The sequence below is a fragment of the Berghia stephanieae genome, chromosome 5 (assembly GCF_034508935.2).
Source record: "Berghia stephanieae isolate SIO BIC M18660-M18661 chromosome 5, UCSD_Bste_1.3, whole genome shotgun sequence".
Classification (NCBI taxonomy): Eukaryota; Metazoa; Mollusca; class Gastropoda; order Nudibranchia; family Aeolidiidae; genus Berghia; species Berghia stephanieae.
In genome coordinates this window covers 68,225,285-68,239,855 of record NC_088364.1, presented here as the reverse complement: position 1 = coordinate 68,239,855, position 14,571 = coordinate 68,225,285, and the positions used below count along the sequence as shown (strand labels likewise).

General features: G+C 32.3%; 1 protein-coding gene and 1 long non-coding RNA gene across 13 annotated transcripts in view; one reads left to right on the top strand and one right to left on the bottom strand.

The window, feature by feature from the left end:
* The window catches only part of LOC144973493 (uncharacterized), a 51,581-nt gene extending 41,740 nt beyond the window's left edge, over positions 1–9,841 (top strand). For 3 of the 5 annotated variants that reach the window (XM_078915981.1, XM_078915977.1, XM_078915979.1), the window contains one exon: positions 2,891–6,258. In XM_078915981.1, the coding sequence (XP_078772107.1) occupies positions 2,891–2,949 (59 nt within the window). In that variant the 3' untranslated portion in view covers positions 2,950–6,258. Of the gene's footprint in view, positions 1–2,890; positions 6,259–6,411 lie in introns of those variants that run through there. The other 2 variants (XR_013645554.1, XM_078915978.1) reach the window with 2 other exon arrangements.
* LOC144973495 (uncharacterized) overlaps positions 602–14,571 on the bottom strand; it is a 27,037-nt gene continuing 13,067 nt past the window's right edge. For 2 of the 8 annotated variants that reach the window (XR_013645560.1, XR_013645557.1), the window contains exons 4-7: positions 12,917–13,048; positions 4,369–4,480; positions 3,514–3,614; positions 2,848–2,979 (exon numbers count right to left, since the gene is read on the bottom strand). This is a non-coding gene — a long non-coding RNA (uncharacterized LOC144973495). Of the gene's footprint in view, positions 2,980–3,513; positions 3,615–4,368; positions 4,481–12,730; positions 13,049–14,571 lie in introns of those variants that run through there. The other 6 variants (XR_013645562.1, XR_013645558.1, XR_013645556.1 and 3 more) reach the window with 4 other exon arrangements.

Below are 14,571 nucleotides of genomic sequence, written 5' to 3'. Positions count from 1 at the left end.
GTGACCCCTCCCCCTCCACCTTATTCTGGTTTTATTTCAAGGTGTTCCAAATGCTGAAAAAGGAATTATAAGTAAGAATAATCCTGGACATGAACATTTTTTTCCCAGTTTAACCGTCTCGAGTTCACCATGATTGAAAAAAAATGTTTGATTTTCCATGAACTCGAGAGAATTAATAAGTTATATTTGATATTTTTAGTCTCCAAAGAAAAGTCATTTTTGACGATGGATCAAATGTTCAGCTTCTTATTTATTGCCACACAATACCAGTCTGGTGTGGCTGTAATGGGTTACTTACTATATCACTGGACCAGATTAATCATTTATTTCCAGCAATAGAGACATTTCCACCTCTTCTTTTGCATGATTTGCTGTGTGCTACATTTCCATGTTTAGAAATCCTTCCAACATTCAGGCAGTCTGCTAACATAGTTGCTGGATTTTTTTTTGTTTTTGTTTTTTTTCCTTCTATATTTTTTTTTCTTTATCCAGTAGAAAAACACTCCTCAAAACCGTTTTGATTTCACCTTGATGGTTTTAAAAGAAAATTAATTCCTGCATTTACAACTTCATGAGCTATCATGGCCACAGGCTGGATTCTAGAAGGTAATAACATTTCTGTTTCTTTGTAGGATTTTAAATCTATTTCTTCATGGTAGGTAAATTTTTCTATGTTGTAAGTGTTCATGTTACTAGATTTTACACTGATAGGATTAAATGTTTTATCAGTACAAACTCTTAAAAAGAAAATGAGAATTAAGAAAAAGATAAATAAACAATATTAAAAAAACATAACGGAATAAAACGAAACAAAACAAAACAACTACAAAAAGTGATCAGACTGTCTTAAGTTATGTTAGATGTCTTTATGACAAAATGGACCACTGCTTGTAATAATTACTCGCTAATTAAATGGACATAATTTTGTTCTTCGAAGTCATGTCTACACAATTAACTTGTATCTCCTGCTTTGCTTGAATTATCATCCTATATTATATGAAACACATCTTTAAAGAGTTCATGCCACAAATCTCTTATCATCTTTATCATTGTGTATTTTATTCAATTTTTTTTTGGACATTAATGATCTCTACTAATCTTTCAATTTTATTTTCTTTGTTATACACAACTAACCTTGGGCTTAAATCATTAAAAAAAATATTATTAACATTGCCATTTACATTGTTAAACATTGTGACATTATGTCAAAGTAGGTGGATTTTACAATTAGCTATTTGTAAGTCTACTTTTATCCAAGATCATAATTACAATTAAGCACCAAGACCTCATGATTGAGGATACCGTGGGCTTAATAAGACTCCATTATTATTATCATTATATTTTTATGATCTTTCTCTTATTTAGTTTCTATTATCATAGAATATGATAGATTACACATTCACACTCCAAATAAAAACTGACTTGAAAGCTTTGAAAAACACGGTTTCAAAATTTTTGCGTTGTACTATATTGTAATATAGACAGCTACAAAATGTATTCTGGAAAATAGATAAAGGCATTTATGAATGCGATTTTTCAATACATTACTTGTTCTGCTTAGTGTAAAATCATGTTCAGTATTATATTTATTTTTTAGCTTTTATTTTACGTACAATGGATGTTTGTAAACCAAATGGAAATGTGTTTAATACACTGTATCCTTTATTTGCACAGGTTGACCGTAGTGTAAAGCAAAACCAAAAAAAAATAAAAATTATTAGTTGTTGGCAGAGAACTACTTCTAGAACTAATTCAAGCAACATTAAGTATAGTTAGTGACAGGATGAGTTGACAATGTCAACAAAATTCTATCCCTGGCATAATGTCCTCTGGTACTTCTAGAACTAATTCAAGCAACATTAAGTACAGGATGAGTTGACAATGTCAACAAAATTCTATCCCTGGCATAATGTCCTCTGGTACTTCTAGAACTAATTCAAGCAACATTAAGCATAGTCCGTGACAGAATGAGTTGACAATGTCAACTAAATTCTAGCCCAGGCATAATGTCCTCTGGTACTTGTAGAACTAATTCAAGCAACATTAAGTATAGTCAGTGACAGGATGAGTTGACAATGTCAACAAAATTCTAGCCCAGGCATAATGTCCTCTGGTACTTGTAGAACTAATTCAAGCAACATTACGTACAGGATGAGTTGACAATGTCAACAAATTTCTAGTCCTGACATTATGTCCTCAGGCACTTTTCACACATTGCTACTCGACTGGACTTGTTCAATATATGAATATAAGTATGTTGTTGTTGATGGCTTTGATTGATATCGTAAACATGCTCCTTCAAAATAAAAAATGGGGCACTTACCGTGTGACTTGTATTTGTACTGTATGAATTATATTTATTTATCTTGTTAGGAGAACAAATAATGGATTCTGATTTTCTGGAGTGTTGAAATACTCTATAAAAATGTGTATAGCGTACTCCTGTGACATAAATGAGTCTTTGTTCTTAAAGCGTTTTAATCAAGGGATTGATTTCTTTTTCTCATTTGAAAGTTACATCAGTTTACCATGCCTGTAGTCAAATCTATTATTTTTTAAACCACTGATTATTTGAGTCAAATGAAGGAAATATACTTTGTAGATGTAAAGAGGATCAAAAGATAAGGACATGGTTTCAACCAAAACTAATAATAATAACTGCCATTCTTTATCCATTTTTGTATAAAATAACATTATCGATAAGATTGGATTTCTGAATTTAAGACATTTTCCGGCTTTTATTATAATTAGATTTTTAAAATTACACGATAATTTGATTGACACAAAATCTGATTTAAAAAATCATATAAAGTGGTGTTATTTCAGATGTTAAATTATTCCCTCCTTCCCAGATCATAGAATAATCTTTTAAAATCATTTTCTTTCACAGGTCTCGACTTAGCCACAGATAGCGAGAGTGATCGATATCTAGCCAGTATCCATCTGTAGTGAGACAATCTCTGTCGTCTTCCAGGTACCCTGAGAAATATGGATGGGAATAAGCAAGGATTTATGATAATAAATACAGTGCAGTGCGCATTCCTGGTCCTCTTGTTCCACGTTTTCACGGATTCCTCAAACTCGTAATATCTGAAATTTATAAATTTCTCTATTTCTATGTAGAAATTTCATGTATCCTTTGTTTTCACTGATTCTTAGTCTTAAATATTTTGCCCGAGCAAGAATGAGGAATACATTCTGCACTGTACACAATTTAGATACTGATAGATGTATAACCAATATTCGTGTATATTGTTATAATCAATAATATAATTATTGATAGTGCCTAAAATGATAAAAATGCTGTTTTTTTAGATGTATGGCTTCGTTGGGTTGTTTAAAACAGTCATTTAGAACATATTTTGATAATTCTGTCTTCCATGATATATTAATTGGGACATTCAAAGCAGTAGTGTTGGTAATTATTTTTATTTCTTTTCTAAAATTTCACTCTTTAAAGATAGAGATCTGGGTGGGGTTCCCTACCTCCACAGTGGGCAGGGAGGTACTTACCGTGTCTTCTATCCCCGTATATCTGTTTTTCAACTTGCTTTCTGTCTTTGTCTTGGTGTGAGATTGCTCGGTTTTGTCCCGACCGTGGCCGGAGTCCTTGACTGGGAGGGAAACAGTCAAATGCATAGTTATTGTTTTGGGAGATGATATTTTTTTCCTTGTAAATCATCTCTCTGTTATGTGTTATTATATTTGTTATTTTTAATGTATAATGCAAGCATTTGAGTGTATTCCTCTTTGTTGGATTTTGTGTTTGTGCCTGGATGAGACTTATAGGTGATCTCAAACTAAGTACATTGGTGGTATGCTCTTGGAATCTACATCTGATCCCTATTTGTTCCCAGTTCCCCCTATGTCTTACTTTTTCTTGGGTGCTTTAATTGTAATTCTAGAACTTTTTACTATCCCATTTTTTTCCTTTTTACTGGCGCTGATATGACCTTAATGTGTTGCAAGCGCCGTAAAACCCTTAAAAACAATAAAAACAAAAAACAAAGATAGAGAACATTTATAGCTTGAGATTGTTCTATAATGTATTTAATTTGAATGGGAGAAAATGAGGCTTGCTTTCATTTTGTGAATGTTTGTGCTTGGAAGTGAAAGAAGTGACTGACAAACCTTATAGATTCTACTTATGATCACCATATATTCTCATTTTATTTGTTTCTTTTTAGTAAGTTGAGTTAAAAAAAAAAAAGTACCTGAAATATTTAATGTTTAAAGAGGATTTTAAGGGGAAAAAAAGGAAATACTATGTGTTTAAAAAAAAAAAAAAAAAATATCTTCGCTTTCTTGATTTGTATTAGTCGTATTTTACTAACTGGTGACATAAACGAATTTATATTTAAATCTTACCATGGTGGCAGAGAGGTCACCTATTTTCCCTTTCTGTGCTGCTCTCAGTCCTTGTTCTGAATTGAGATTTCTAGGTTTGCTTTGTTTTTTTTTCATGGTCTTGGCGGGGATTCTTAGTTGGAAGGGAAACAGTCAAATGTATAGTACCTTTTATTGAGATATATATTTCTTTTCTTATAAATCATCTCTCTTTTATGTACTAGTACTATTATAGTCATTAGTTATTAATTAGTTATTATTCGAGTGGCGAAGTGACCAAGTGGTTAAGGCATTGCACTATGACCTGGAAGGTCATGGGTTAGAGCCCTGCTTCAGGCACTTTGGTTTTTTTTTCCTTGGGCAAGATTATTAACCCCCAATTTGCTCACTTGGACAACACGGTTTACATCACACATCTTGTTTGATGCATTTATCTATATTCCTTTGTGTAATGCCTAGGCGATGACATCTTGTGATGGCATGACGGAAGGGCATAATTTTATATATATTTTTTATAGTTATTAGTTCTGAATATATTGTACTTTGTAAAAGAAGTGTAACTTTCATAGCAGAATCGTTTGCTTGTGCATGGGGGACTATTAGGTATTGGCAAAATAGGCACATTGGTTGATTCTTCTGAATCTTCTGTTCGCTATTTGAACCAGTCCCCTTTGTCTTACATTTTCTTAGTGCTTTTAACTTCAAAATCTACAACTGTTCCTCTATTATCATCTTCCTTTTTAACTGGTGCTGAAATAACATAATAGTATCACAAGTGCCGTACAACTCGTAAAATCGTATATAGAGACAAACAAATTTAGATCTTGAGTGATTTTTTAATGGTAACCTCACTGGTGATCTTCTTAATGCTTGCTGTCTTATGTGTCTATTGTCAATAAAGAAAAATTATGTGACTGTCAAATTTATCTTGTACCTTGGCTCTAATCAGTTTTTGCCTAAATTTCCCGGTGATAGTGATTGTGGTCACAAACGATTTTTCCCTGCTTTCTCCTCTCGTAAAATTGTCATGTTTGCCAGCTCTGCTGTTGTCTGGAAAAGCTTATATTTAAAATTTTGGAAAAAAAACTTGTCCTTCAAATATCAATAGATTAATATAACCCTAATTTGGTAAAAACTCTCAATCCTGGGACCTTCAATTCAAAACGGTGCAAACACCAATTTAAACTTCTGACCCCCCCTAGCCCCACCTCCTAAGCAAAAACAAACAAAAGAAATGAAGAACAAAAAAGCAATCAATTAATAATAGAAGTAGTTTAAGTACACAAAAATTTGTTCAGTTTATTGAATTTGGACCCAAGACGCATTATCATTATTTGATATTTAATTTGAATATTATATTGACTTAATTTGTTTCAATTTTGAAAATTTGAGAAGAACACTTGTGAATTGTAAAATACCTACTTTAGTTTTTGCAATATTTTTTATTTTTCTTATTTGAAAACTTGGGGTACTGGCAAACTGATTGATTTCGAATCCAGGGAGGTTTGACTCCCTCTGCCTACTCTACCCAGCAGTGATAGGGTAGCGAGGTGTATTATTTTCGACAGAAAGTACTTTGCCATAGATTAGTGATCTATCTAAAGCATAGCAAGCGATTGTTACTATCTGGTACTGGGATAAATTCCATGAGCCTTTATATGACGAGGAAATCAAATTCTTTGTAATTAATTGAATGTTCCGCTAGTGATTCTAATTTTAAAAAATAAAATGAATTATCCCAATGTTCAAATAATCTCGTGTCTGACACTCTATGAGCCTATATATAGCAACTCATAACCCAAATTCTTAGCACTTAATTGAATGTTCTTCTTGTAATTCTAATTTTCAATGTTCAAATAATATCATCTATTAAATAGAACTGTAAAATAAATCTTGTAAAACCCTATGCTATGTCAATGGTAAAATGTTCATTTTTTTTTCTTTATCAGAAAAACTTTTATTTTGATTTTCCCTTAAAAATCGCATTGTTTTGGTAACCAGAGTTCAATTCCAGTTTGTATTTATATTATTATTACAATGAACCATTTTCATTCATCCCAATAGGATTCAATATTCTGATTCTGATGTCACGTCCACCCAGCAACGAGCAGCTTGGCTCTAAACAAAGAAAATAGGTACTTTTTATTCTTCATGCTGGCTAGAACTTTTTCACATGTCATGTGATCAGAATGTATAAAAGTCACTACATGACCAGATTTATAATGTTTTTCTCCACTGGATACACTTTTATGCTCATTTCATAAGGGCGTGCGCCATAGTTCCGATTGTTTAGAACCAGTTACTAAGTTACTATGCGTCATTATGAGGGAAGTGACGTCACGGCTGTTGAAACCTATTGTAATGTTTGCTTTCCTTTTTTTTTTTTCATGATAACTGCCGAGATTTATGTCAGAATTCAACTGAATGCTGAGGAATAATACATTAATTATAATGATATGTATCCTGTCTTGATGGTGATATAAAATGCATTGTTGCATAGTTCTTGGTAGGTAATGTTTAGTTTATAGACTTAGTGGCAAGAGTCAATGATAAAAATTTGACATATTTAACTGAAAATGAAGAGGTCCCAATGGCTCAGTTGGTAGAGCACTCGCTTCACAAGCAAAGGGACCGAGATCGATCCAGGGTGCAGTCAAGATTTTTTCTGACCCCTCTGTTCACCCAGCATTGATTGGGTTGCTTGGTCTGTTAGACCTGATGGAAAGTACTTTGCCATAGACTAGCGTCCTGTCCAATGGATAGCAAAAAATTGCTTTTGTCCATTTCAAGCTATTGAAACCGGCTCTGAAGGACTAGTTTTGTTTTTTAAAAACTGAAAATGTGATTTTTTTATTTTGTACACCCATCGCTTGCTTTTTTTTGTTTGTTGAAGTAAGAGCTGTAAGATTATCAGACTCTTTTGTTTATTTGATAATTGCTAAGATTTCTGCCAGATTGTAAATGAAGGCATAGAAGTAATAAAATTATTATTACGATATATCCTATCTTCATAGATGTATAAAACACATTATTACATTATCTTTCCTGACATTAAATGTTTAATTAATAGTCTTAATGGCAAGAGTCATTGATTAAAATCTGGCCTATTAAACAAACTATGATTCTCGATATCTCGAACTCATTCACTGCATATGAACGAATTTGTTAAACGCTGTAGCATATTCCTCTGTCTCAGACCTCTCATACTCATGATTAAAGAAATCAGTCCTTCAGCATGAAAATGTTGGTTTATGTTTAGATGGTGCACAAGGAGTCTACATCTGTTTTCTATTTATACCAGACCCCTTTGTCTTACCCTTACTCGTGTGCTTTTGACTTTATAATTGTAAATTTATAATTTCTTGATTTATCCCATTCTCTTCCTTTTTTACTGTTGCTGAAATTGAAATTACCTAAATTTGTCTCAACCATGCCGTAAAACCCTTAAAAACAACAACAAACAAACAAGGACAAGTCGACTATCCTACAATATTTACAAGCTGTCATAAATTCCGATTTCACTTCTCGACATGTGAATCATCAGGAAATAATAACAAACTGAGAATATGTGCCACATATTAATTATGCTAGCCATTTCCCACTGTTTTTCCACACGCTCAAATTAATTACTTTTTAGTTTTACAGTAAGACCTATTTGCGTTGATGGACCCAGTGACTGATAAAAAAAAAGCAAAACAAAACAGAAAAACTTGTGCCAAACATTTCATGTACATAATAATATACCCAGGTGCAAGTAATTATTTACACTTTTTGTAAATGATTTGAAATTTAGATTATTATTATTATTATTATTGTCATTGTTATTATTATTATTATTATTATTATTATTATTATTATTATTATTATTATTATTATTATTATTATTATTATTATTATTATTATTATTATTATTATTATTAATATTATTATCATTGTTGTTGTTGTTTTTATTTTAGATAATATGATTATACAATTTTAAAATAACCTTATATTAACTGTCAAGATAACATTAGAGATCCTAATAGCTTAATAATGGACTGCAAGGGGATTTGATTAATTTAGACTAGGTTAAAAAATTAGTTTTGCATGTAATAAGTTATTGAGCTTTCAAAATTTCATGATTATATATAATATGTAATAATAATAATACATGACATTTATAACGCGCATTTTCATCACTGGGTGATGCTCAATGCGCGAAACAATAATACAGTGACATTATTATACAAATGAAACATTATACAAACTACATCAACATAATATTATCATTATACAACAATGTAATAACTAAACATAAAGTCATTAATACAAGATATGTTATAATACATCCACATGCTATGTCAAATACGGAAATAATATAAAATAATGATATAATAACATAAACTAAATTAACATTCATATTGGGGTCAAATTACAAAGATGCATTAATCAAGATGTGTTTTAACAAAGAGATGGTGTTTTAACTTTGATTTAAATATTGATAAGGACTGCGCTTCTCTTATTCTTTTAGGAAGAGAGTTCCAGATGGAAGGTCCGACGTGACTGAACGATCTGCCGCCGTAAAATTTATATTTATATTTATTTGTAACAATTAATTTTGTAGAATCTAGTGCAGAACGGAGACTCCTCGTTGGCTTATACGTTTCTAAAAATTCAGTAATATACAATGGTGCTTGATCATTAAGGCACTTATAGCACAATACTGCTAGTTTGAATTCGATTCTCACTTTAACTGGTAACCAATGCAGCTCATACAAAAGTGGCAATGAGTAGGATGTTATCTTCTTTCTTAAAATCAATTTAGCAGCCGCATTCTGGATACTTTGAAGGCGTGATATTTTATCGTTGCTTACACTCGAGATTAACAAATTACAGTAATCTATTTTAGATAGTATGAAAGATGTTATTAGTTTGCATGTTACTTCTCTTGTTAGGAAAGGTCTAACTGAAGCAATTCTTTTTAATCCTATTGTCAAACTTCTACATAGAGAATCAAACTGTGCCTGCATAGTCATATGTTGATCTAGCATTACCCCGAGGTTTTTCACACACGTTGAGAGGTTAATTGTGCACCCATTTATATTTAGAGTAAACTTCAGAAAATCATCTTTCAAAACACTTTTTCTACCACACACCATCACCTCTGACTTTTCATTATTCAGCTTTAACTTGTTAATTTCCATCCAGCATTTAACATCTCTAATACAGTCTTCAACACGGGTAATCAATGATGGGATATTACTAGGGATATCGCTTACATAGATCTGAGTGTCATCAGCATAGAAATGATACATTAATTTATTTTTAACAAAAATATCCGAAAGAGGTTGAGTATAAAGAGTAAAAATAACAGGACCAAGGACAGACCCCTGCGGAACGCCGTAATTTAGAGGAAATGTTTCTGATACTGCGCCATCGATCAGAACCGACTGAGATCTTGATGTTAGGTATGATTTAAACCAACTAAGCGCAGTGTCTCTTATTCCAAAAGTAATTTCTAATCGTTTAATAAGTATCTCGTGATCAATGGTGTCAAATGCAGCCGAAAGGTCCAACATAGTCAATAAACAGACATGATTTTTGTCAATACTATTAAGAATATCAGTGCATACTTTTAAAAGGGCAGTTTCAGTGCTATGATGTGATTTATAGGCAGATTGGAAATTTTCACTTAAATTATTTAGATGGATATGATACAAAAGTCTTTTTAACACAATGCGTTCAAGCACTTTGGATAGATATGGAAGGTTGGAGACAGGTCTGTAATTTTTCAGTTCGTTTACATTTAGATCGGACTTCTTTAATAGTGGTTTAACAATGGCACGTTTAAACGAGTCGGGGACACTACCTGAGACCAACGAATTATTTATAAGTTCAGTTATTGTTGGTAACAGTTCTTCAATACAAGCCTTAAGAATACTAGTTGGGATGGGGTCTACTAAGTCACAATATTTTGATGGGCTATCTAAAATGGCTGACTTCACTTCATCCTCAGTGGCTGGATCGAAAACATGTAGTGGCGTTCCATGGAATGGTCCAAAGCTCGGTGACGATGATGATGATGTATTGTCTAAGTTTTCCCTAATGGATTTTATCTTGCCGTGGAAATAGTTGGCAAAATTTTGAGCTAGTTCGGTGTTATTTCTAGACGCTGGAAGGGGTGTGGATTTCTTACTGCCAAGAAGGTCGTTTGCGGTGGAAAACAGTTCTTTGCAAGATGTAATGCTTTGAAATTTTTCGTTGTAGTGGGCCTTTTTTGCGCATGTGATGGCGTTATAAAGAGCCGACTTAGCTGCTTTGTATATATCCTTAAATACTGTTAGGCCACTCTTTCGCCATTTCCTTTCAGCCTGTCTCTTTTTTCTCTTTAATTCCTTTATCTCGGAATTGAACCATCGCGAGTGTGGTCGATTCGATACGACCCGACATTGTGGCGGTGCCTCACGGTCAATAATAGATCGCAATACTTTGTTGAAGTCGTTTATATTTTTAACCTCATTTATGACGTCACGAATGCTATCTTGTAAACCACTGATATCAATTTGTCTATAATTCCTTGTTGTTATGTTTCGTTTCGGGAGATCAACTTTCTTTAATGCGATATCCACAAATAAAACTTTGTGATCGGATATCGCTAGGTCAACAACTTCGGTCTTTCTTATTCTATTACTTGACACAGGGGAGATGACCCAATCAATTATGTTGCCGGCCTGGTGTGTTGTCTCGGTGATGTGCTGGTGTAAATCGTTGTCGTGTAGGATTTTCTTGATTTTGGTGACTGTCGGAGAAGTGGAATTAAAATGTATGTTGAAATCTCCAATAAAAATATATGGTGAACTTTTAAGGTTGAAGTCTAAGATATCATTTTGAAATTCAGCTACAAACTTAGTATTGGATGTATTCGGCGGTCGATAGATAGTAATGATGGAGAAAGTGGTAGAGTCGGATTGGAAGGAAAGGCATGCAGATTCGTAGTTTTCTCTTGTAAGAGGAGTGAAAGTGGTGTTGGTGATAGCAAGACTATAAATAAAGGCAATACCACCCCCTTTTCTCCCAGGTCGTGGTAGCGATTTCCAGGTATGCGTATTGGGACAGGCGGTGGTAATGTAGTGGTTTCCCCTGGTTCCCCTCTTGTATTTCTTCACAAAATTATCACAAGCACATTTTGGGTTTCTGATACCTAGCTTTGAAATGTGTGTGATTAGTGCATTAGAAATAATGGTCTTATGGTGCGATATTGTATCAATGCACAGTAACTGAGTAATGCAACTGTTTCTGCTCGAAGCGAAGCTCGAAGATAAATAACAATGAAAAAATAGAATAGAAGCTTCAATTTAATTTTTATTCAGATTATTTGGCTTTGTGCGGCGATGTGGTCTTGTGGTATGACACTCACATTCGGATCGGAAGGACCTGGGTTTGAGCCTCACACGGAGCATTGTTGAGTCCTTGGAAAAGGCTCTTTATTCACATTATATCACTGTACTCAGGTGTAAGATGAGTACTTGGCCGTTAACAGCAGAAAAAAAATGGTAAAATCGCTTAACAGACGTCGTGTCTCGTTCTACATGTTACATTCATGTTGCTGTTGGTCAGCAGTAAAGCACTTTTGAGGATGTTTAGTGGATATTGCACTATATAAAAGCTCAATTTTTTTTTTTACAATGCCATCCTCTCATATCACATTCGTCTTTTGTGTTTTGATCATTGTGATTTGATGACAAAGGGGATCCTGCTAGCTCAATTGCTAGAGCACTCGCCTCACACACAAAGGGACAGAGATCGATTCCTGGTGATTTATTTTTTCTGACCACCATGTCCATCCATCAGCGATTGGGTAGTTGGGTTTGTTAGATCTGGTGGAGAGTACCTTTTCAATAGACTAGCATCCTATCCAAAGGGTAGCAAACAATTTCTAGTGTCTATTTCATGAATAGACTCTGGCTCCATGGGCTCTGAAGGACTATGTTTTGTTGATAAAGAGGAAGTCTGAAACGTTCACATCCTTTGTCATCGTGAATTAGATTGAATCTTCCTTTCTATTTTCTCATTGATCACATATTAATATTGTTTAATCTTATTTTAAATATTGCATTGCAATTCACTTATTCATTCAGTCTTTCATTTATTTGCTTTTTAAATACTATAATATTATGTTAGTTTGGACAATTTATGTAATATGAACCAATTATTTTTGATTTTATATTATATATATATATATATATATATATATATATATATATATATATATATATATATATATATATATATATATATTTTATATATATATATATATATATATATATATATATATATATATATATATATATATATATATATATATATATATATATATATATATATATATATATATATATCCATATTTAAGTGTGTGCGGGGTAATTTACATGAAAATACTAACAAAAGAGTGAAAATGGAGGGGCTTCGTTTGAGAACAATACAGACAATGGACGTTTCGGCTACAAATGTACCCTTCGTCAGTACAACAATACACAAGTTAACGTGGAAAACAAATAAAATTAAAATGCAAAATGGCATTTCTAATCACCTTTTGGAACTCATGATTTAGATTTGGTCGTGTTGTTAGTTAGTCCAAGACTATATCGACTCCACATCCACCTCAACGAGGGCTTTATCCACTTGTCAAAATAGATTTGCATTAATTGAAGACGCTATTCCCCTGGAACAATATTATTAAAAAGCAAAAATTTATGAATATTAAAAATACATTTCTCGCAATTCCATGTGATTCTGTTCATCGATCTCTTATCCAAGTCTTCAATTTGATCTATGTTTAAAATCCGCGATCCTTTAATTTGTCATGACGTGTTAAAGTTAAATTGGTCACCGATAACGTCAATTGCACCATTAAATGGTATCTTGTACAAGTAACTGATGTTAAATTCATTTCAATGATAATGATGCTGGTACTGAATTATGTTAAAATAAAATATGTATCTAAGTTGTAAATAGACAACTGTACAATTTTGCTTTTTTGTTTGTTTGTTTGTTTGTTTTTTTTGGATATGATTTTGTGTTTGTTTTAAGGTGTAATTTTGAAGAATTGATGAGACAAAATGGATTCAGCTCATTAAGTTTTTCAACTAATTGGTGTAAAATTCAAATAGCTTAGATTGTGACATACTTTTTGCCACCGAATAGATTAAAAGGCTTTTTATAGTTCCCTTTTCTTGAGCTGAAATAGCTTAAAAGAATTTACTCTGATAAACGATATATATATATATATATAATACCTAATTGAGTCTTCCTCCCCCTCACCCAACCCTTCCCCCTCCAATTCTGTCACGTTTTCATTTCAATAATTTATTTTTGTGAAAGAAAATTATGGAAAATTACGCCGAACAACCCCCTCCCGTCAACCTTTTAAAAGATGATTGGTTTGTATATTGCAGGGTGTAATTATTTTTGCAAAAAAAATACGTTATTATTATTGTCTTCCTAATAGCTTAACCCCTTTTAGACGATATAGACATGCATGGATAGGGTTACTTCGCCTGAAGAGGGTTAAGCTAGTACTGGTTTTTTCTTCGCTGTGGTATAATTGCTTTCAACTATAAATTAATGTATTTCATTTGCTGTACTTTGAGCTTTTGTAATAGCTATCATCATGTAGTACACCATTATGTTATTTTTCATTTGGCAAAAATATATATTTTTACGAGTATAATATATAATAATATATATACACGAATGACACAACCCAAAATTTTTTTCGTTATAAGATTATATTATGTTAGTCTAATAAAATAAGCATCAGGAATTCCTTTTAATCGATATTTATTTATTTTGGACAATATAACATAACGAATCTAATTTTTTTTGAAGAGAAATGGTTCGGAGTAATTTTAGTTTCAATGATTTAAAAATAAATTTTCAATTTGATATTATTAAACAACTTTGTTTTTATGACTTTTGATGTTGGCGAAAAAAAAAGGGAAATGAAAAACAAAATCGAAAAGAAACAAATAAGACAAAAAGAATATATGTAGTCGCATTCATTGTTTGATTCGCGCCATGATTCACAAGATTGATTATATAACTATATATCTATGTCAAATGTCTGATATTGTTGTGGTAAATAGATATTGATCCATTTAGAATTTAATTTTAAACTGACGGTGCCATTGCCATTAGGTCCTATTACGACAAAGGGAATATAATTGATAAGAAAATATGAAAATG